Source organism: Hoplias malabaricus, chromosome 8 (genome assembly GCF_029633855.1).
Source record: "Hoplias malabaricus isolate fHopMal1 chromosome 8, fHopMal1.hap1, whole genome shotgun sequence".
Classification (NCBI taxonomy): domain Eukaryota; kingdom Metazoa; phylum Chordata; class Actinopteri; order Characiformes; family Erythrinidae; genus Hoplias; species Hoplias malabaricus.
In genome coordinates, this window is record NC_089807.1 from 17,449,243 (window position 1) to 17,473,728 (window position 24,486).

General features: G+C 37.4%; 1 protein-coding gene across 7 annotated transcripts; it reads right to left on the bottom strand.

Moving 5' to 3' along the window:
• Window positions 1-4,180: 4,180 nt before the first annotated feature.
• Window positions 4,181-24,179, bottom strand: zfand4 (zinc finger, AN1-type domain 4). Of its 7 annotated transcripts, XM_066680023.1 has the most exons (11): window positions 23,613-24,179; window positions 21,833-22,118; window positions 15,442-15,517; window positions 15,103-15,188; window positions 14,704-14,890; window positions 13,818-13,965; window positions 13,007-13,331; window positions 12,201-12,508; window positions 11,405-11,459; window positions 6,792-6,909; window positions 4,181-5,312 (listed from the first exon to the last, which is right to left on the bottom strand). In XM_066680023.1, the coding sequence occupies exons 2-11, from the start codon at window positions 22,014-22,016 to the stop codon at window positions 5,177-5,179; spliced, it is 1,623 nt and encodes a 540-aa protein (XP_066536120.1). In that variant the 5' UTR covers window positions 22,017-22,118; window positions 23,613-24,179; the 3' UTR covers window positions 4,181-5,176. The 7 variants fall into 7 exon arrangements, with proteins under 7 accessions (XP_066536120.1, XP_066536116.1, XP_066536114.1 ...); XM_066680019.1 differs by having other exon boundaries at window positions 12,201-13,331; window positions 15,103-15,185; window positions 23,613-24,169; XM_066680017.1 differs by having other exon boundaries at window positions 12,201-13,331; window positions 23,613-24,169.
• Window positions 24,180-24,486: the final 307 nt, after the last annotated feature.

Sequence of the window (24,486 nt, forward strand, 5' to 3'; positions counted from 1 at the left end):
ATGCGCACCTAAACCTCCAGCCCTGTGGCTCAACTATATATATATATATATATATATATACATATAAACTATATAGATATGAACTATCTGGGGAGGCCTAGGGCTCATTTATTTAAAAGCAGGGGCCTCGACTCCAGTCCTGCAAACCACCTGCTCCAAATCTACGAGAACTTTGTTAGCTACTTGACCAGGGGTGACTTGGGGTGCAGGAGATGTTTTAACAACTTTCACAAATGCTCAAGAGGTGAAGCTGGGAAATGCAGGGTTAGTGTCAGACAGAAAGTGGTGGTCTAACACACTGGTTCTCAAATCAGGGTTTCTACTATTCCACAGAGAAGTGTTTATTAGTTAGGCAGCTAGCTTAAGCTCAAAGTCAAGCCTGTCCAATAGAAACAGAGCTGAGGTTGATATCTATTACAGTCCTCAACTTTAGGCTTAAGTTAGCTGGCTAAATGAGAAAGCCTGCTTTGTGGAATGCCCCCAGGGCTCAGGGACCCCCTGAAAATCCACATTTGAGGTCACATAGGGTCCAAATCCTAGTCTTGTTCCACAAAGCAGGATTTATGAGATAGCTTAATATAGGACTGGCCCTTAGCTCTTGTCCTACTGGATACATTTGACTTAAGGCTTAAGATCTCACAAAACTGAGAATTCTTGCTTTGTGGAACAACCCCCAAGTAACAGAAAGGAGAAAAAACAACAACAATAACATCTGTTCCACAATTCTGGGTATGGACACTCCACAACCCTAAGGAGTGTTTTAGCAGCCCAGTCCCCAATGGTCCACTTACAGTCTTTCATATCACAACTTAATGTGTGTGAGATTACTGTGAGGCTTTAGAATGTTCTATTTCTCAATCTTACTTTCAAAGGAGTGTTCAGGAACATACTCTATGCACTTTTTGACGAATGCTGAATAGTGTTGACTCACATGTCCTATTGTATGATAATGGCTATGTGTTTATTTTTAGCTCCATAACCAATAAATGCAAACGCTTTTAAGAATATATCCTCTTATTATACATGCAATTTGAATTGATGCACTGTAAACAGAAAACTGAACGTCTTTAAGAAAAAGGTTATGGCAGGTACACCAGCTGCATAATATACCAAGCCTGCATGTTGTATTGTCTTTTCTAAATGCACGTCTTTACACAAAAAAGTCTCTTGCTTTGCACCGTACTGACATTCGCTAAAATACAGAGTTTGAGAAGGACCGCAAGGCTTAAAATGCCATCTGGGACTAACCTTGGTTGAATTGGTCTTTAAATAAGGCAAAACAGTGCAGCCCAGTTAGAGCTCATTTACATTTAAGTCTTAATGAGAAAAAGAGCATGTTTCATTGTTAGAGGCATTGAGTGGCTGGAAAAATCTTGAACAGTTAAAAAGTTATTTCTGCTTCATAAACCACACAAATGTTATAAATGAAAGATGCATGACGTGGACTCAAAAATCCAAGGAGAAAAGTTTCAGGTCCTGGAGTAGCCCTTCCCAAGATAAATATCGGCACTTTTCTTGCTCCTTTTCACTTTTCTCATCTCCTTGTCTAATTATCACATATTTCATGATCTAATCTGGGTGTGTAGGAGCACATGAGTATTGTACTGGGCAGGGCCATGCCATTACCAGGATTAGGAAACAGTCTGAGCTCATTGCACTGAATGTACTTTACTCGTACAGTGATTGATATATCGATATAGTGTAGGTTCTATAGAATTTTAACCATGAACAATGGACTTAAGGGAGCTAGTGAACCCACACTAGTGTTAAACCTCTCCCTCCTGTTCCTTGAAACCATGTAGTTTGTTTGTTAGGCAAGATTACGTTTTCTGTTCCCTGCACGTCTCTGGGGAAATACAACCAACCCTCAGTGTTTGCATTGTGTAGGACACCTGAGAGGGAGGAGATCACTAAGGCCATGTTTTGGGCTTTGTTAAATTTATGCTTTACATACCCCTTTTATCAAATTGTTCCCTGATGATTTTGGTGTGTTTAAACAATAGGTTCATTATTATGCAACATTTGTCAGAAAGTGTATTCCATGTATCACAGATGAAACATGAGCCACTGCTGGAAACATTAAAAATATCTAAAAGGTGCTTGGTCACGTTGGAAGCAATGTACGTGTTTGAACATGTACAGGTGGTTAACCTGTTAAGCAAGTCTGTGTTGATCAGCTGGTTTCCACACAGCAATGCATTTTCATTAGATGTATTTCTTATGCTTAAGCAAAGCAGTAAACAATGGCTAAGCATCATATAGATCTGAAGGCTTTGTTCCTTAAACGTATGATCTACAAGGAATTTATGATCAGCTGTCTCCCGATAGTAGCATTTTTACTGTTAAATTATGTTCCATGCAATACTAAATCAACTATACGTTTTAAAAGACATTTTGCCAGGACTGTGCATCTCCCTATGTCTAAGATTCTACAGTAAAATAAATCATAAAATCCCCGCTGGCATAGTCACAACTAAATCCCACTCACTGAGCCTCTCTACTGCTTCAAAAGCTTCTGCAGCCTGCTCAGAACCACACTGTTGAACATCTACTGTGTTCTGTGTGCTACCATCAAAAGAGAGCAGTCATTCTAACCTCCCCATCCAGTATTTGGATCTAGTTTGAACGTAGTGTTCCTGAAATATACATGTTCTCTTCGTTTTATGAAAGAAGGCATGAGGCTCAAGGATATCCGATCCTAGCATATTGACATGAAGTAGTACTGGATGTCCATTTCATCAGATGATGAAAATTCTGGATTCTCCAGTAACACAACAAGCACTGTGCACAAGGAACCTGGACTAAGCAACAGATACCAAGGTTAGTGAGCAACAGCACACACAGTGGATTTGAATATAAATGCACAACATAACTGCAAAATAATTGAAACTTTTGAACCACTGTAACTCGTAAACTGAATATATTTGCATTATATATATGATCATGTGAAGTTAAAGAGAAAAACAGAGAAATTAGTTATTCTATTATATAGGCCCTTGAAAACTGTAGAAAATAATATATACAAAATGATTAGCCATAAATAAATTACCTTGTTTCTACACTTATTTTCAGTGTTATCTGAATGGTGAAAGAACATAGTCCACCTGTTGCACTGCATACTTTGTTAGACCCCTTTAAACCTGCTGCTTAGTAGGAGTCAGGAATGCAACATAGCGGGTATTATTTGGGTGGTGGATCATTTTATCAGTGCAGTGTAACCTATGTGGTTCCGACCTGTTAGTTTGTTGTACTTGTGTGAGTGGATCAGACAGCAGTGATGCAGGAGTTTTTAAACACTGTGCCCACACACGTTCCACTCTTAGACACACCCAGCCTGTAGATGCAAAGTCAGAGACAGTAGCTTATCCACTGCTACAATTTGTGTTAATCATCTTCTAGTCCTTCCTCAGTGGTCATAGACACTGCTGGCTGGACACAGAGCTGGTCAACAGTGACACTGAAGTGTTTAAAAACTCCAGCAACACTGTTGTGGCTGATCCTCACATTCTAGCAGAACACAAACTAACACTATTTAACACATGCCTAAACAGGTGGGTTTATTAATTCTACAATTAAAGCTTGTACATTTCTTTCTCTGTAACAGACTAACTTGTGTGTGTACAGGACCACCACATGACCATGATGTCTCAGTAGTTTTCACGAAGGAAGAGAAACAAGAGCTGGGAAAAGAAAACGGAACCCTGTGTAACAGACACTACAGGTTCTCAGGTAACAGAAGGTAGGATTTTCACCTTGTTTCACTGATGGGCAGAAATAACTTCACTGACCAAATATGTTGAGCCAACACAGTCCTATTTATAGAAATGGCCTATAGATGAAGTATTAGACACTGACTAATACAAACTGTGCAGCCACAGATCCCATCATCTCAATTGTGTTGGTTAATCCAGCAGAGTGGAGAGTTAGTGGCCAGAGTTTTAAAAGCTCCAGCAACATGGCTGTGTCCAACACACTTGTACCTCTACAAACATTCTATATATGTTTACCATACATTCTACTTGACCGATCAGTCAAATGTGTTCCAAAATTATTCCAGTGATAACTGTGCATTCATTACCAAGATGTATATTAAAAAAAGGATAAATTATGCAGAAAAACTGATAAAACTAAAATGTAAGTCTGAAATTGCAGAGCTACAAAAAGCATTTATACAGAAAGTTAACCTGATATATTCGACAACTGTTATAGTTAGAAACCAAATGAGCACCTAACAAAGTGGATAATAAGTGTGTTAGTGAAGCAGAAAAAGTCCTGCTAATCATACAATAGGTTTTGCTTTACATCACAACGCCCACAATGACTCAGTTACAACACAAATAGCCCTAAGGAAACACAAGTATATTTTATTAGCTGCAGATAAATATTGAAATCTTTAAGCAACAACTGGTGACTGTGCAATAATTAAAAAAATGACAGTTTAAAAAAAAAAAAAAAAAAAAAAGGAACCTTCACAACAGCAACTAGCTAAAGTGCCCACATCTTACAAGCCCTTCTGAAAATGCTACGTGGCCTTACTGCATAGTGGTGTTTATAGCTGACAGACAGTGAAACCCAATATTTGACAGATGTACTCGTTTATCATGGTGTGTAGGACCTTGTTGAATAGACTACTGTAGGCATGAAATGGACCTCTTCAGAAAGAAAAAAAATATATAAAAAAAAGGTAAATGTTGAATTTTGGGACTCAAACAGTCAATACATCACAAATAACTCAGTCTGTCTATATTCCCACAAAGTATTCAATATTTCTAAAGTGCATCTCTCAAGGACTCTCAATGACCACCTCTCCAGTTCTAAGAAACATTTAAACAAACAAACAACAAAAATATATACACGTTTGAAGTCATGCATTATGTTAATTTAAAGTATTTAGCATAAATGGAAACTTTAGTATCAACCTACTTCTCATGCCAGGTTCATGTATTTTTCTTAGTGTATGTGAAGTAAACAGGAAAGATTATTTTCACATTTGCGCAAATATTACTGCTTAAAAAAAAGGAAAGTCTGTGCTTTTATTTTTTTTTTTGCTGTTTCTACACATTAACAGTTAAGCAAACATGGTGATAAATGCACACACTGGTGATAGAGTTCTTAATGTTTTAGTCATTGTTAATGAATATCATGTATTTCCCCATGAAGCATCCATGTTGTGCCTTCATATTTTGGGCAGCTTTGGTGCACTAATGATGGGGTTTGACTCCTGTAGGAAGCGGCGCCCTGCACTCTTATAGTCGTAAGTGCAGTTGTGAGTCTCTGCATAGCGGTGCGTTGAGCAGAAGTTGTTGCCACACCTTAGAGGGGAAAACAGAACATCATCAGGAGAGACAAAAAAAAAAATGTCTAAGTGAACTAAGCAAATCTTTGTGTTTAAAAATAGGTCATATTATGAAAACCTCTGTTTTAGTGCTTGTGTTCATACATATTTGTACCTGGAGTGCCTACCAACACAAAAAATTTTAAATAAGGCAACTCAAATTTTTTTTCTTTTGCAATGTGAACATGAGGTTCAGGGAAAAAAATGGTCTTCTATTCTGGTGTCATGACAGGAATTGTATCACCCTCACCAGGTGACACCCACAACATCGGCAACATCCACTCAGAGCACAAAAGAAGGAGAGAGAGGAGAAAAAAATTGTAGGACATAGCCAAAAAATGCTGCAAACAGACAAGAAATGCTTTAAACAGACAAGAAAATTGGAGATAAGGGAACTGAGCAGAAACAGGAAAAACAAGCATTTCTGAACCATGCTTCTTGCTGCTTACTCTGGGATAGGAGCCATGTATGGATTATCATTACAGGAACAAGATTTCAAACAGGTTTTTTTGAACAAGGAAATATAATCAGGGTGAGAAGGGTGTGGTGCTTGATCCTTGTGGTATTTTGAAGAAAGTGTGTCACAAACATGATGTTATGAAGCTATTTAACTTTTAGGTTAGTACCAGCTCTTATATCATTATACACACCAACATATTACAATAAGAAAAAAATAATAATTTAGGAGGGCAAATCTAAAAGGAGTCAGCATTATTTCAATTTAGTTTCTCATTTCCAAAGAGGAACACTGCAAAGACGTTAAGTAACTTGAAATCAATCATTAACCAAAGCTAAACAGTTTACATTTCAGTTCTGAAGTCCTCTGTGATCGTTTTTGTTGTTGTTTTGGATTTAGAATGACTTCCAGTCACTTTGCTATCTATCATTAACCAGCATTAGCTCTCTAACATCTGACCAAAAATACGAAAAAGATATCATTCAAAATTCATAATAGCTTTGAATCACAAGGTTCTGCACATTAGGAACACTGGCAGCAGAGATAAAGATTGGGGCCAGCCAGGAATGACATCATACACAACATGGTCAGAATACAGATACATGCCTTCACAGAGCATTTTGGAGCCCAGTTACTGATTTGAAATCTGCTTTTCTGACCAAGATCCTTAAACACATTACCCCAGTCTGGTCCAACAACATCCTTGCTATGAGATGCAATGCACAGACAATAACACAGACGATGTCTATAAAGGCAGCTCTGGGATAATTCAGACACGAGGCAAGAAATCCTGCATACATAACATATTAAGGACTCCATCAGGTTTTAAAGGCCACTTGGCCAACGACTGAAACTGAAGCACACACACGATAGTTCTGATCAAAAGCATTCTTAAGACATCCTGCTTAGACTGAGCTCTTGCCTACCCAGGTTTTGAAGGAATGGCACAGTTGAACATGAGAGACTTAACATCATCTCCCTGTAGCCTAAGGTAAGTACCTGCATTCATAGCTGGTGGCTAGCCCGGTCTTCTTCCCACACAAGAAGCAGTGCTTTGAAGTCTTCTTCTTTGAGCCAGCAGGGGCTTTCACAGGAGGGAGGTGATACGTTGGAGTGCCTGAAAAGAGGGGAAAGGGAAAGGAAGGGGAAAAAAAAGTTAACAGCATTACAACAATAATTTAAACAACAACAACAAAAAGAGAAATGCATTTATTAGAAATCTAATTCTGCATGAAAGAATCTTTATTAAATAAACAAACAAACTTCATTAATGAAAAATACTTCACAAAGGGCAAAACATTTCCACTGTTATGCAACCTAAGTGACTGCACCAATAAACAGGATTCTTCTGCTAAAGGCCAATGACAATACATTCCACTGTTGAAACCAAAACAGTACAAAGTAGAACTCATCTAAGCACTGTCCATATGCAAGAAAGACTCAGAATAAAATCCTCAGTGGACATCAGGATTTAAGTAGAAAGCTAACCACAAATAAATTCAGATTCCAAGTCCAGCATGGATTTGATTATTAATTTAGCAGTGAGTGGCTGAGGAATTCTGGCATGTATTAGAAGAGCACACAGTCACAGCACAGTTTTTACAACTCTGGCAGCTCTGAAAACCAGTAAAAATATTGAATTCATAACATTTAATAATTGTCAATAAAGAACAATAATCAGAGAAAACTGTTCATCTCTTCCAATCATGCTTTAGTTTGTGCAACGAGTCACAAAATAAGGAACGAAGAGGCATGCAACAGTATGATAAAGGAACTTGTGTGTGACGGAAACAGCCAGAAGAAGCACTAGGCCAGGCATTGAGGCATGAGATTGGATTTGTAGTTGTGTTCTTCTAGAGCTATCAGTCCTGATGCATGCTTCTATAGATGTGCTCTGTGCCACTGACAATCTCAGATATGACAGCACATTGGGGATGGCATGCAAAAACTGGCAGGAATATTTCTGGGAACATTTCAAAAAATAAACAACAAAAGTAGGCAAGCCTAGTTTTGCTGGACCACCATTAGCCATTGTCCCAAAGGTGTTTCTGGCATTTCAAAAACAGGAAAAGCCCAAAATACATCCCCTTGTCATTGGAAGGTCTGGAGAAGCTTTGGTGCTTCACATCAATGCCTTTGTTTACATGTGTTTTTTATTATGTGATTGTGCTGTACAGAAAATATGGAGGGCAGGACTAATAAATGCAGAAATTAAAAAAGGAGCACAAGGTTTTTTCATAATATACAACACTAGCATCAGTGTTTTTCTAGTTCATTTTATTTAAAAATAAATAGTAGATTACCCACCATCAAAGAACAAAATTAGACCAAGAACATTTTGTTGATTTTAAGAATTACAATTATTATTTATTCAATATAACAGAAGGGAAGCAGGTGAAGTTTAAGGTGGATGTGCGCAGCTATATAAATATATATATATATATAAAACTCACTAACCCCACAAAATGTCTCTCCACCAATTCCTTTTACAATATTTCAGGCAAAGACACACTCACGTGAAATAAGAAAAATTATGCAATCCTACGCACATAGCGTTGCGCCAAACACAGCCCACGTTTCGCTCTGAAGAATCTGCTCTTCTTTGGTTCTAGCTGGGAACTAATTTTTCTGGTTCACGAACCAGTTTATGTCAGTGGAAGCGTGCTGAACGGTTCCAAATTTAGTGCAGAAACTGAACTCAGTGGTGGAAAAGCACCATGTGAAATATGGTTGAGTTAACAACAGACGCTGTAGTAATGCCAACTTAAGTTCTCTGTGAAATATGGCTGAACTAACAGTTCTTACTTGTGCATGTGCATTTCAACATTAGGAGTCACAATCATGCGTTTCAACATAGGGCTGTCACAATCATGAAATATTAACTGATGATTAATTTTCATACAAGTAATTGCAATTAAAAATGTCTGTTTTTTTTCCACACCCAGTTTATTAATAGGCCTGTATACTTATAGGATAGCATAATAATGTACACTCAATATTATGATAAAGAACGTCAGTTTATTCAACAGCTAATTCAAAAAGGTATGTAAAGATATTTGTCCCTTGCCCTGTTTTTAAATTAAATTAGTATGCTTGAAAACAATAGTTGCAAAATCTCAAAATAGGCAAAAAATCTAATCAAATGTACTACGGCTTAAACATCTGTTATTTGCTTGTTTGGCATATTCTGGGCAAGGAATACTAAGGTTACGTCCACACAGTAGGTAAAGAGGCCCAAATCCAATCTCATATGTGACATGGATGTGTCATTCATATGCCTGTGTGAACAGCACAAATCGCATTGAATCTGACTATTTCATATCAGATTTGGGCCACTTTCATATGTAGTATTAAAATCTGATCCATGTCCGATCTGCGGAAATTCGAGTCTGTCTGAATGACCAGGTCGGAATTCATGTGACGTTTACATCACTCCAGCCGCTGAGAATGATCTCCGGAACTACAGTCCAAAGCATTTTTTCATTTTAATTCAAGATGGTTAGGATGTCGAAAGGACTAGGTCAAAGCATTTTGCAAAAAAAAAAAAATGGGAAACTTATTTCTATATCAGTTTTATGTTATTCATTTTAGTATGAAGCTGTATAAATGTGGCTCATGGAAATATTAAACTCGTTATGTCGTCTAGTTTTCTTTGGAGGCCTATTGTTCATGAGAAACCTGGGAAATTTGCGCTTAGAGTGGAAGAAAATCCGTTCGCGTTGTAGTATTCTTTACAGTCTTTATTTAATACCCTGTTTTTAACATAGAACTCATGTGCAATAAAGAAAAGGGAGGTTTTGTTTTATAGAGCTGCTGTAAAACACCAGTCCCATTCCATCATTTATAAAACCGAAACAGCTGTATGAAATGGACATTTCCTTCTGGTCAGCACCTGAAACATCGTTCTTGTGCGTGCAGGTCAGTTTAGGAGAATGATCTGTTCAGACTTATGTCTGATATAGGTCATATTATATAGACAGTGAGAACAGTAGAACAAAAAAAGAAGGAGAGGAAAATGGAGTGATGGATCTGCAAATGATTTCTCAAGTTTGTTGTATTGGCACCTGTTACCGCCACCATTTTATTGCAAATTCTTCTGTTCTGACAAGTTGTGCTACCTTGTCGATATGTGCCACATAGTGTACTTTTATATTTACAGTTGCTGAAATAAAACATACTCCAATAAACGTAGTGTATAAGCAGGAGATATTCATAGCCTAAATCTCCTTACTCATTTGTCTCACCTTATTTGTTTAAAAAAAATACAAGTAATTGATATTTTTTTTGTTGGGTTTGAAATAAAATTGCTCAAATAATCGCAATTATGCGATTATGCAATAAACGTGACAGGCCTAGTCAGTCAGTCAGTCAATAAGAGATAATGCCCCTTCTAGGCCAGCCGGAAGGCGGTCTGACAAAAATCAGATACTGGGGAACTGCTCACATTAAACAAACCCTGAAAACTACTAGAGTTCTGTTTTCTTAAATCAGAAAAAGCATGGTAGATGATGCCTTGTTGGGAGCTGCATATTCCCTATGTGATTGTGTGGCTAAAGTATACATCTAACTGAATTTGTGAACATGTATATGCGCACATATCTGTGAAGATTACTGATGGGGGAAGGGTTATGGTTTACATTTCCTGTTGCTTGTTTTCTACCAGGTGTTTTTCTGCATCACTGCTGGGCCTATAAAACATACATTAGCCCTATGAAGTAGAAAAGCAGCATTGTTATACCTGGAGTGATGGGCACTCATGGTTCTTCTTATTCTCTCTTACAGACAGTGATCAGTCAAAAAAATATTCCTCAGAGAATTTAAAGCCATGTTATGGATGCCAATGACATAAATAATAATGTGAGGTAATGCATTTCAGATTCATGACATTTCCGGCAAAATGCTTTAGGTCACGTGTAAGAGTGAAGTAAGAGTTTGTGATAAAACTAAGCCAAGCAGAAGCTGAAAGCAGAGTGACATATTTGCCCTCATTATCAGATATTTAATTAATCCTATCCAGGTTAATGAACCTACCTGTGGGGTTGGTGTATGTGCGTGTGATGGTGGTGGTGGTGGGGGGTGGGGTGTTAGACAGGGACACAAAGGTCTAGACTATGTGGTTTTTGAGGCTGAGAGATGCGACAGTTCATTAGCAGCTTTCTGGTCTCCAGATCTGATAAAGCATTTCTCTGAATGTGTGCAGTGTAGCATTAAATAGTTATCTGGGATGCAGAGAGATAGAGCTACAAGGCTCTAAAATGCTGAAAACATTCCCAACTGGCCCACGGCTGAACATTCACACAGACAAAACACATACATGGAGAATAAAGGGTTGCAACTACACAGGAGATGACCAGGTGTTCTGGTACAGATAAGGTTACTCCTAGACCTAATGTAATAAGATATTCCTAGAAGTTTCGTATGTCTGACCAAGTGTATCGACTAGGAATATGTCAATTCAATCATTTAATATCAGATGGTAATAATAATTTAATAATAGATGGTAACGATCTAATTCAGAAAAAGATAGTGTTTTTGTTCAGTGTACACTTTTTTGAATGTGTCAGTATTATGTTTTTTCTGTGTATTGAAGACTATGAAGTGTATAGACTTACCTTGTCTCTTTATTGAAGTAGATGGTCCACTTTGAGAGCCCAGCATTCCTGATGGCTGAAAACACATAACATTGTAAACGTACAAAATTTCATTACAACATATACATTATAGCCTACATTTTGAAGGGTAGTTTATTATAGCCAAGTTTCTACTTGTAGGAACCAACATTAACACGAACACTGAATGCATCATAACATACACAAATTTAGAGTAAGTATTTTATTCATGGAATAAACAACAATAAGCAGCTCATGTAATATTCACACAACTACAGCACTACTACCATAGATTTTTTTCCATTCCATTTGATTTTCCAACCAACCTTGTGGCTTATGGTTTACTTTTTCTGTTATCATTATTATTAACAAGTAAATTTGATTTATTCTTGAATATTTAACCCTAGCTATGGCAAAAACATAAATATGGGAGTGCTCCTGAAAACTAAGGTCTGTTCTCCCCTAAGCACTGTAATTTTCATTTTTATTATTATTTTATTACTCAATGAACTATATGTAGACTGATAAAAATGCATGATGTCATTCTGTTCTTCTCCAAAAAATATTCTGTTCTTGGAAAAAAATGCAACAGGCAGCACTTTTAGAAATTGCAGAGTTTAGAGAAAATGTCTACTTTGAACACACTCAAGGCAGAGTATCAGAAAACTGAATGCCATCTGTATGTCAAACAAAACAATTGTATAGCACCACACACAACAATAGATGAAACAAAAGTGGAGTTCACACAGTGCAAAACAGAGGTGTAGAACACAGCTCTGTATTTCTAGGACTTACTTACCATGTATGTGGCTCTCTGCAGGGGGTTTATTCTGCGGAATAGGTCTTCTTGGAACAGATGGATGTTGGCTGGTGGGGGGTCTGAAGAATTGCACAGACTGCCCAGCGCACAAGGTCCTGCCATACTCTCTTGACCTCCAGAACTGGTCATAGATGCTAGAAGCTCTGTGTTACTGACATAGCCCAGTGGCTCTTTGGAGGCTTTGTTGGAGATCTTAGTAATGTTTCGTGCCTTGCTCTTGGAGACCTTCTCCAACCGCTTGCCAGGAGAGTCTATTTTAATGCCATGAAGAGAGGAAGCCTGTGAGGCTGAATGGGGGGGGACAGGAGGAACATCATTAGAGCTGAGACATGTATGTACTGGACTGGTCCTCAGGGAGGCCCCTGTGAACTCAAAAGGTTGAGGAATGTATGGAGGTGTCAAAGGCTCGGAGGAGATGTGCAGGGATCTCAGCACAGGCTGGGACTTTAGTGTCTTAGTGCCCATGGGCCATGTGTCACATTCAGGCTGGGACTGTAGTGTTTCAGTGCCTACAGTCCATATGCTGTCCGAGTCTGACCCCATTGCTTGGGACAACAGAGAATGTGCAGTCATGGGCTCTGTCAAAGTCCCTAAGGAGTCCTGAGGGGATACATCTAGGCTCAGGGGTTCTGGAAGCAGGTTGTTAAATGGAACAGTTTTGGGAGGCTCTATCACGACTGCATTTTCCACTAGCGATGTCCGGTCGTTCTGTAAATTTGCATTGTCTTGCGGAGACAGGGGAGGGATTGGTGGGTACACAAAATCTTTTACGAGCTTGGACTCACCCACATCCAGGCTGGAGACTTGGGAAGGTGGCCTTATATTCCTAGAGGTGAGTTCATTCCATGGCTGGCCCTCCTGAAGCATGTATATGCTAGAAGCTGCCAATGAAGGAATAGATTTACAAGAGCCAAGAGGTGTGTTGTACGGGCCAGCGGCAGAGGAAAGGCTTGCAGATTGCTGCTGGTCACTAACTGGAGGTAGATGCGTTGCAGAGGCATGACCAATCTGAGGAAGGACCCGGAACATTCTGTGGTGGCGTACAGAAGTGAGCGAACTACTGCAAGGCCTGGGCCCTACTGGAGGCCTGACTTTCAACTTAGCAGTCTTCTTGGGATGGAAAACAGGCCACATGTACAAGGAGAGAAATAAAAAGTAGGCAACATGTTTAAAATAAATGTAAACATGCGTACTGTCAGTCATAGGTTTAAATGAGTGCTGAACCACATGAACAGCCATTTACTCCAAGGCCACCCACCCCCCCAAAAAAACCACACACACTTGCAAGAGTGCTAACAATTTATCAGGTTTATGACTGTGAGTAATTAATTTAATGTCCCAGTCCCAAGCTTGTATTTATTACTGAGCTGGTTAATCACAATCACTGTGGGCCAGACGACACTCCTTACAGCCAGCTGGAAACTGTATTCTCAGAGTCTGCTTTAGTGGCAAATCGAATGTTTTTGAGACAGCCGCTGTGTCAGACAGAGTGAGCAGTCTTTTCTTTATCACTATTTTATACTGTTGCAGAATTAATGAAATATTGGTGTGCAACACACCAGTGATATTTAAGAACACAAGTCCCTCCTCTTGTACCTTTTTGTTGAGGTTCATATTCTCCATCTTGGATTTGAGGGCCTTCATCTTAAACATGGTAATGGTGTTTTCCAAAGTCAGCTTCACAGAGGATGCACTTACACCATTCTCTTGTTCCTCACTGTACACATTGTGCACAGAACCACCTCTGTAAAATACACACAAACAAATATGAATTTCCAAACCCTAATGTTGCATCTCATACTTTTTTTAACCTTTTTTTTTTGCTATGCTATTTGACCACAATCATACACAAGATGAACTTAAGATGAATTACACTGTCTTTCATCTTTACAGGCATAACCAAGCAATTGTGTTTGTTTCATTGTCTTATAGTACAGTTAGCTTGTGTTCAGCATGTTCAAACAACAAGTCCAATTTTAGAATATGGGTATAAGTCAAATAAACCCTCATGTATTTCATTCCATGTTTTGGTATAAATTAAGTTAGGGAATTTTAATGTCTTCAAGTTAACTTGTCTATTTTTCATTATTACATAGCAATTTATTAAGCTTCCTTGTACTGGCTCACATGACAGGAGCTGACCATTTAATAAGCAAATTAAAATTCACATCAAATTTTGAACCAAAACAGACAGAATGATCAAGAGGTATGCACAAGAAGATCAAACAAAGTCAATCCTTATACAATATAATGCGTTACACAAAAATAATTTAAGAATAATAATTGTTCCGTTTCAAATCAGTCAAAATCATTAATAAAGTCATGCGCATACTTACATGTATGCAAAATACTCTTAAAAGTGTCACCTTATGTGTTAAATGCAACTCTGTTTCATTGAAAAAATAACTGAGCCAGTAAAACTTAACATGTTCAAACTGAACCTATTAAAAAGGAAGAAATCCATTGTCTACAGAAGGCAGACCTTAGCGACTCAGACACAGGTGTGAGGGTTCCATCTCCACGGTCCACAACCCGCAGGAAGTTGAGTTTGTCGCCCTCTTTGTACACAAGAAAAGTCACCTGTTTATTAAGCAGAGACTTTTCCCACACCTCATCCCTCCTGAAATCTAAGCATTCAGATGTTTCCTTCACTGAGTCATCCACAGTAACTGAAGAAACATAAAAGAGAGGCAGAAAGCAGGAAGTCATACAGTTTAAAAAAAAAATAAAATTATGGTACAACTTTATATTTTTCTTCCTTACAAACAAAGTCTATATTGTGCAAAAAATGTGTGCATAAATATAATTAATATTAAGGCAGAATGGACACTGCTGTTTTTTCTTTAATGCAGTACAAAACAAAATTAAGCAAGTCAGATACCTCGTCTGGTGTTAATAGGCCCACCCCTCATGGCAAGAACCAGCTTGAGAGTGCAGCCTTCTGAAATGCTGAAATCACAGTTACTTCTTATCAAAAAAAAAAACAAAAAAAAACAAGCACCATTAACATTTCATTAAACATCTCCCAATGGATAGGAATTCTAAAAATGTGCAGATGGGCTTGATAGATTTAAAGGTCATGCCAAGTTAATGACAAGAACTGACCAAATTTAAAACATGAGAACTTAGAAAGTTGTTGCTTTCTGTAGCTAAATTAAAACTCATATGTACTTCATGGTATCCCTAAATCACTGTAAAGTACAGAAATCAAGAAATTTACCTATAGTCATGCAAACAGTATTCATCTTCCAGTTCCAAACTGTTCCAGATTAAATGCTGCTGAGTAACTGGGATACCTTAAAGAAGAAAAGAAGAAAATCTGAGCATGCTAACAACCAACCACATATCAAAATAGATAACTGAAAAACTTATAAATAAATACCCATATATGGTAAAGAAGATATATTAAACCCCTTTTTCCAATGTTATCCCAGTTCTCTGGCATCTCAATGCAACATATGCTTTGGTCAAAATACCACAATGATTAAACACTACAGCACCCGTTTCATCCTGCCTAATCAGCCATGTTTAGAATGAAACATGTGAAACAGGAGCAACAAGTAAGGCACACAGAAGTTCTACTTTAAGTCAACTATCTATTTCTCTGCCATTTTAATGGATTCACAGTTTTCTCATTCTCTGTTCTTAATCTGACTCTTTATTTCTGGGTTCTGCAGTGTGATTGGAGAGGCTCTGACATGACTGCATGCCAAGTAAAAAGCAGCACAAAAACCAGAACAAGTTATGTTGACAAATGTTGGCAAATCATAAAAAAAACACTGATCTGGTTCCAGATCCCTAAATTAATGTGCTAATACACTGAAATATGTGAGTTTTGCATAGCATTTCCTCTTTGAGTATGTGCGGTAGGGCATAGTGTGTTTAATGGTTTTTGCACTGTAATGAAATGAAGGCGACGGGCTGTGGTCATACTGTATATTCTGTGTTGACCATCCTAAACAGATTCCACTAAACATCGGTGAGCATTCATAAATATTGCTATGTTTAAACAGAAAAAAATCAGTTCACAAAAGGTTGATAAAAATCACCCCACTGAAGAACATCATAACAATGCCATGAACTGCCAACTACCTGATCACAAGTTCTTGTAACATCAGTGAAGTCACACAGAACATCAGGAAGCAGCTTGTAATGCAAAGCATGTCTAAAATATCCTCATAACGCCACAGCCATTCATGGGGAGCTTGCAATATAATATTATAGGGAATTTTAAGTGTACTGTGCCAAAAAGAAAAGGAGAAAGAAATCTAACAAAAAAAAGCACACAAAACGCTTTTACCTGATTGGGAGATTTCATTACTATCACCTTCCAAACTAATTTCAACTAAAGCAGTGGAAAAAATAAGCCAAACACAGTTTGTATAAGGTTCCACATGTTAAAAGTACACATCCACCAAGAGCTGACATTCAGTGGAACAAACGTGACTTAGTGCTGCCCCCTTCTGTAGCACATGCACATCAATCAAGGCAACAATTTAATGGTTGAATTCATTAATTCAGTTTTGTTTGTACAGAGCTTTTCACTACAGACCACATTACAATTAACCCTTTTCATTGCACAAAAGGCTTGACAGAGCAAAGCTCAGAAATCCTGTAGAGTATTCATAGTCTACAATAAGGATATATAAATATAAGGAAATATAAATTAAATAAATAAAATTTAAAAAATAACAAAAAATACATATTTCATATATGTGTCATCTTTGCAAACAGAGCAGCTAATTATGACTCAGTTAAAAATGGTACCTACAACCACTAGCTTAAATTAATTCTCACTCTGGTTCAGGTTTGAAAAATTACCTAAAGTTGGAGAGGCCATTGCAAGCGGTGCTCAGCTAGGTTGTTTATTTCATTTCTATTAAAAGGACATAGTAACTCTCAGACAATGAGCCAGAAAACTTTTAAATGGATGGGTATCTATCGTACAATACAAGCAAAATGGTGTATGGTTGTAATTGTATATGTAGACATGTCATCTGTGCCTATCAGCTTGTTAAGTAGTGACATATGGACCTTGTGAAACGTCACGTCCGGGTCCAAGTATGGCCAACTTAGAATGTGCATCTGAATAATTTATCCTTTATTGGATAAATCACCAACCAGTGAGAATACATACACTGTAAACAAGGACCATCCCCAAAACGTTTGCACTATTCAAATTGTTTTGATTTCACTGCCTCAAAAATATAAATAGACATACACTCCCAGTTAGAAACAGGGAAATTGATCAAAACATGAGTCATTATAGCTCATTAACATTAATCAGTGCACTATGGCCTTGTTTTGCCAGCCTTGTCTTCCTGTTACTAGCAGATTTAATATGCTAATGAAACGGTTTAGTCACCGAACACCAAGTCTGTCTCTTAAAGTATTTACATTGTTGGTAGTTCTTCCTGAAATGTACACCTTTGACATAACATTTGCATTCTTTCACAGATCATTTTGTTTAATGCTTCTGTAACTTTCAGAGACATGCTGGCTCCAAAATGTTTACAAAAGGGACAGGCATTTATTAATTAAAAATGATTAAAAAGGAGTTATTCATTAAAAATTAAAACTGCCACTCGTGTTACTTTTTTCTAGGTAGAATTACTACAGTTGTTCACCTAGTTCACACTCAGCATATTAAACAGCAACAGGTCATCTCTCTCAGCAGACTTAGGTTCACCAACATTAATCACTGGCCCAACAAAAAATTAATAGTCAAATATACAATCAATCTTATGAATTAAAAAAAATTGAATTTTAAAACCAAATGGAACTAAACAGGAATGCACTCACTACATACAACTTTTGAAATTCCAACTATGATACTGAACAACCAAATTCATGTTTAACCAATAAGCATAGTTGTGGGCCATTTGTTAAGTGTTTCATCCTTACAGCATGACAAAAGCTCATCATTAATAGATAATATTAAAGCACTTTCAAAACTATCACCTGCAGATGGACAGGAAACACCAACTTTCAAAGCATTAAAATAAGCACACAACATAACATTACATAAACACAATGACTAAGAGTTTTAACAATTATCACTGTAAATACAGCTTCAAAACACAAAAGAAATGACAATTATATTACAATACACGGACATTATTGCTTATTAATGAAAAGCATGAGAGACATTATGAGTTGAAAATTGTCGCAATTATGGTTTCTACTTCTTTGCAGTTCATCTATCTTCACAAGTTTAAAGAAGCAATGAGATACTAGTAAACAACAGGGGAAAAAGGCATATGGTATGTTATTGCACAACAGCACAAGAAAAGAAAAAAAAGATAAGAGAGATAAAAGAAAGATGTCGATGTGTTTTGTCGAAGTCCAGTTCTGCAAGCACTGCAGAGTTTAGCATTTTAACACACACAGCACATATACTTCAGCCAGTAAGTTACGGCCTTCAGGAGTTCCTTCAGGAATGAGAAACACTAATCTCCATACAGGGAGCTCAGTTTGAATCCCCTGGTGTAGTGGACAAACAGGGTATATAGTGTACGACTGTGGGATGGGAAATGGCTTTCCTATTGTTCTGGAACATGCCTGGTCATGTACTTCTGTTCATAAACACACTCGCTGCATCATGCACCTGCATGAGTCTAAATTTCCAAGTAACAATATAATGAAGAATAAACAGCCTGGGAATCAGACAGAAAATTATTTTGATGGTATGATTTTTTTGGCTTTGCCATCTCAACATTGTCTTAACAATATGCTGCAAGCATCAAAAATAAAAGAATTGTATTTTGAAAAACCAATGACTAGAAGTAAAACTTCAAAGATGCTGTGTTTTGATTTTAACATAAAACTGGTCACAGATTATTTACACTTTTTTTTTAAATAAACATTTGCCTTCATAATACTGTCTCTATTTTTCCCCTAATCTTATGTTTTAAATAAGAGGGCTTAGATTGTCAGAGAGACTATATGGTAATTCTGTTTCTGCATCTGCCCTGACAGAGTCTACATAATTTATTGAATCAACTGCTGAGCAAGAGGGAGTTCTATCCTCATTAGATTCAATCAATGACTTTTTCACTGCTAACCTGAGCTGTTTAGCTTCCCAAAGGACCTGAGATTAGTTAAGAGAGTGTAATTATGAGATATAATATTCAAATGAGTATGTAATGAAGTCCAGTTAAGATGGCAGCGCCTCAATAGAATCATTAAAGCATCAAAATAGCAACTCTGAATGCCAGTGGTGTTTTTTTTTTCTTCAAAAAGGTTTCTGATGGACAGTATTTTCTAATATGTAAACAACAAACATAAATAAAAACACATATATAAGATGTCAAAATTAAGATTAGTATTTAAAAGAAAGAAATATTTATGTAAACAAAAAAAAGCAATGTCACGTAAACATGGCTGAACATGCAATTTCAAAGCAGTAAATGACATCCAATCTGTTTGAATTTCCAGTCAAATCTACACATAATCAGATATTTTTATCATCTGTAAAAATGGATACTGATCTAATATTACTTAAATCCCTAATCTAAAGATATTGTTAAATAAAACAATGTCAAGACAAAAAGGACAGGTCAGAAACATTTCAAATTTTTGAAAAATCTGAAATAGGCACAGGCATAAACAAATACAACAAGAGCACCAATAATGATGTTATTAGGCCAGTCCATGTTCTGTGGCTGAGCCCTGTACTGAAATATAACAGGTAAAATATCTACCAATTTACAAAACTAGTTTCAATGTATCTTTACTAACTTCCAACCTTCATCAAAAAAGTACAAAAAACTCAGAGACCTCTCTCTTCAGCCTAACAGTAGCCAGTGCAGTCTACTCTAATCACTATATAAATTAGAGAAGCATTACTCTATGTACCACAAAGCCTGGTGTGTTTCTACAGAGCTGTGGAATCCATAGAACTCACACAACCCAAAATTACAATTTTCAATGAAGTGTATGTGTCAATCAGCAACAAGGACAAAGTACAACTCATTATGTGAAAGAGAAAACAACTGAATTAAACTGTAGGCAACTGAAATTAACTCAATGCATTCAATTCCCTTAGAGACACTTATCTCTTTTTAACAGGAACAGAAGAGCCATTTCACAAAGGAAATAAAAGACTTTTCACTGGAGACTGAGTGAAATAGTACTCTTTTTTTTTTTTATATGTTTAGAATAAGTCACCCCTTTTATGAGGTTTAATATAAGCTTCAGAGAGATGGCACACGCTTCAATGAATGTCTTACTCGTTAATACCAGTAGCTTTGAAGGACAGAAACACAATACATTTATTGTCCTTGCTTCTTTTTTTGCCTCTTCATGTGTGAAACTGATGAAACACGTACCAGGTTGAGTGGCTTTACCAACAACTGTCACACAGAACATTACACATCTGTTGAATGTCTCTGGTTCTAAGAACAATTCATCAGACCAAAGAGTATTGCCAGATTACTACAGCTGGAGCTGAATGATGTGGATAATATCCATAATGTGATTCTAACATATTGAAGCACACTGGAGTCTTTGTGATGTGACTTAAGGGTACTCATGTAATATTTTGACAATAACATTCTGAACTAAAAATTAAGGGGTCTGATGTACACAAAGACACATTTATCTAGACACAAAATTGCTGAGGAATGAGCTTTTCTTTTAACCATTAACAGCTGCATATATCATGCATGTGTTTGCAGGTACAGTGAATAACTGCCAATACCCTGTCTTCTCAACACAGAAACAGGATAAAATGACTGACAAAAAAATGCTTTGAGGAAATTGATGAACAATTAAAATTAAAATTTTATGCTTGCACACTGGGTATGAAATTGTAGACAGAATGAAAGAAGCAATAGCAACATGAGGCTTAAAACTGAGCTAAAATGTAATTATTCTCAAGATATTTATCATGTTGGATAACCTATGTTTTACCTCAGTTTTTATACCTTAAATCTTGCTTAATCAATGCTTTGATGCTTATAATTAAATGGGTGATGAAGATGTGCTGGAAAGTCTGATTTGACCTGATTTGACAAAATAATTGGCTTCAAAAGTTGGATCAACCTACTTATTTGTAGTTTATAGCATAATAAAATAAAGCCACGTTGTAAACACATTTTATAAAATTCAGAACATGTTTCCTCACCATTTGCTAGTTCTCCAGTATGTTTGTGTGCTGGAAACCAGACCAATTAGTTTACAAAACCCCAGTGTCAGTAAGAGTAAAAAACAAAGAGGCTTCATATGTGGGTAATATTAAATTATTTCTGCGATTTCAGATTATTTACATAGGAGTCCACTCTAAATTCTAGAGAATGTTAACTGCGTTGAAAGTACTAAAACACTAAACAGCTCGACTTACAAACAAACATCTGTGGTAATTCAAACAGTTAATAACAACTTACAGGCAAGTTCAATTTCGGAAAAAACAGTTTTTCCTTCTCAAACAAACCTTTCCACCTAAATATAAGCTGAAATTCTGAATGTAAACAAACTGGAGTTTCCAACAAATAAAAAAAACCCATGCAAAGCAGAACAGACATTTCACACTTCATAGTATTATTTGGTAGCAAATTCAACATCACATAGAAACCATAACAAAATAAGTTTATTTGCATAAGCATACATACCCTCCAGTCTTTGAATCTTGGCTTTGACTGAGATAACAGTCTCAAATGGAGAAACCCGAAGCTGGAAGCAGGTCCCTGTCAGAGTCTCTATGAACAGCTCCATGGTCTCATAGAAGGGCAGCTTGTAGTGAACAACCCCAAAATTATCATCATTGAAAAATGGTGGCTCCTTCTTGTCTGTCATATTTTTGTGGCGAGGCAGGCACTCAGGAAGAGGGTGAGATTAAACCTGCTCCAGGTGGAGGAATATGTCCTCAAGGCCATTCATCATGGACAGAGCTTTAAGCTGTAAAAAGAAAACATTGTTTGGCATGGGCAACAAAACCACATAAAGAAAACTGTTTCCAAGGATGTGTAATAGCAGTAAATGTTTGACTGCTGAATGCAAAATCAATTAAGTGTTTCTTAAGAGATACAGTGATCATATGTTTGGATCTGACTTAAAACAATATATTGATTTTATTGTATTTCAGGTTAGTAGGTCTAGAGGGCAAAACTGTCCCCTGTAAGGTGGATCTAATCTCCATTTCAACAATTTTTAAAATGATTTTGAATTTTAAAATATTACATGCTTTGTTTGAAAAAATTAGACCTCTACCTCTGCCCATTTTGACTCATCCCTAATGAGTATTATAAAATTGTTTACATACATAAAGACTGCATTCATTCAGTGTCTGTAACCGCTTATCCACTTCAGGGTCTCTGAGTCCAGAGCCTACCCCGAATCACTGGGCACAAGGCAGGAATACACCCTGGAGGGGGCACCAGTCCTTCACAGGGCAACACACACACACACACACACACACACACACACACACACATTCATTCACACCTACGGACACTTTTGAGTCACCAATCTACCTACCAACGTGTTTTTGGAGTGTGGGAGGAAACCTGAGCACCTGGAGGAAACCCACGCAGACACAGAGAAAACACACCACACTCCTCACAGACAGTCACCTGGAGCGGGACTTGAACCCACAACCTCCAGGTCCCTGGAGCTGTGTGACTGCAACACTATCTATTTTCATAGCCCTTAACATTCCGAACCAGCTTTTTCTTAAACGAGCATCATCAAAATAAACTAGTTGTGCCTGTTACAAACTGTGTATGTGTAGTAATTCAACAATAACAGTTCGTGTAAAATTTTGCAAGAAGAGAGGTTATTGGTTAACCTTTAAAAAGAATCAACAAGAGAATATCAGCAATCAGACTAGCTATGGAAACTTGTGATTAGGACTCAGCACCAGTAAGTGAGCTATATAACTGAATTCAAATGTTTCTAATGCTTGTCACTATGCAATGCATCCAGCTTTACATCACACACAGGAGAACTGAGAACTTGTACAACGATAAATATAACATAGGACAATATGAAGAGTTAAAAGCACTGAAATAATGTTTGCAATATTTAGATGATTAAATCAATAGAGCCAATAAAGACTAAATATGCATGTGTGTGTGAGATTGTGAATGAGTAAACTTGCGTGTGAGTGACTGTGAATAAGTGAACATGACTGCATGTGAACAAGCAAGTCCCATGAGGTGTTCCTAGTCAAAAAAATTACCATGTTTCATAAACTTCTAAACGTAAGCTGTAACACAAGTTTGACCACAAAGCAACGCCCCAAGACTTGATTTTCTAACAAGTTTGAGGCAAAAAAAGGAAATTGAACCTGGAAAAAAGTGTGTACATATCTCCAGTAAAGGAACTACTGGGAGAAAATGAACCAGATTAAATGATATACATGGGGGGGCGGCTTCCATGCGTTTGTCTTACCTTCACAGTGTCTCATCACCGTCCAAGAGCATACATACTACGATCCCGAGATAGATAAACTATCGTTACAAGAAGAAAACTATCACCGCCAAACGAGCTGTTACACGATGGAAGACGGCCCAGAATATAAGCAGACATATAGCTGTAACATATAGGAATTTATGACAGTAAAAACGAAAAACAGGGAGTGGATATAAACCCTAACAATTGCCCGAGCTAGCCACTGTAGGCAGTGTTTGTAGAGTAACGCTAGCATACAACATTTAGCGATGGACACCGGGATGATGCTAGCAAGCGGACTTTCTGCTACATTCTTCACTTCCTTGCCCATTTATACACCCAGTTTTCACAAGAGTTGAAATTATCCGAGTTATAATGTACTTATATCGTTTCTAAATAACCTTGTTGTCTGTTCCGTTCAGGGCCTCCTCTCTGCAACTCGCCCGTTTCTCCCGGAGACGAGGGCAATGGAATCAGACATTTGTGACTTTCGATACGTGACAGAGGAACGGACCAATGACGTGACGGCTTTGTTTATTAAAGGACTCTGTGATGCAATAAACGCGCAGAGGGGGTGGGACTAACTCCCGACTCCGTTTCACTGGAGCGAGCGTCTGGCGTCTCCCGGATGTTCACTCTCGTTTCTAACAACAATGTACTCGCTGAACGTACACGTGACTTGACTCCCTCGACGTGCAGCGTAGTTTTCCCCTGCTAAGTATCCGTATTCCCTGACAAGCTTTTGATTGAACATGGTTTACGCTTGTGTTGTCCTTCAAACACTGCTTTTCAACTAAATAACAATGAAAATTTTTCACTGGAAAATAAATGTTGTCCAAACATTTTGCTTGTATTGTCCAAAAAATAATAAATA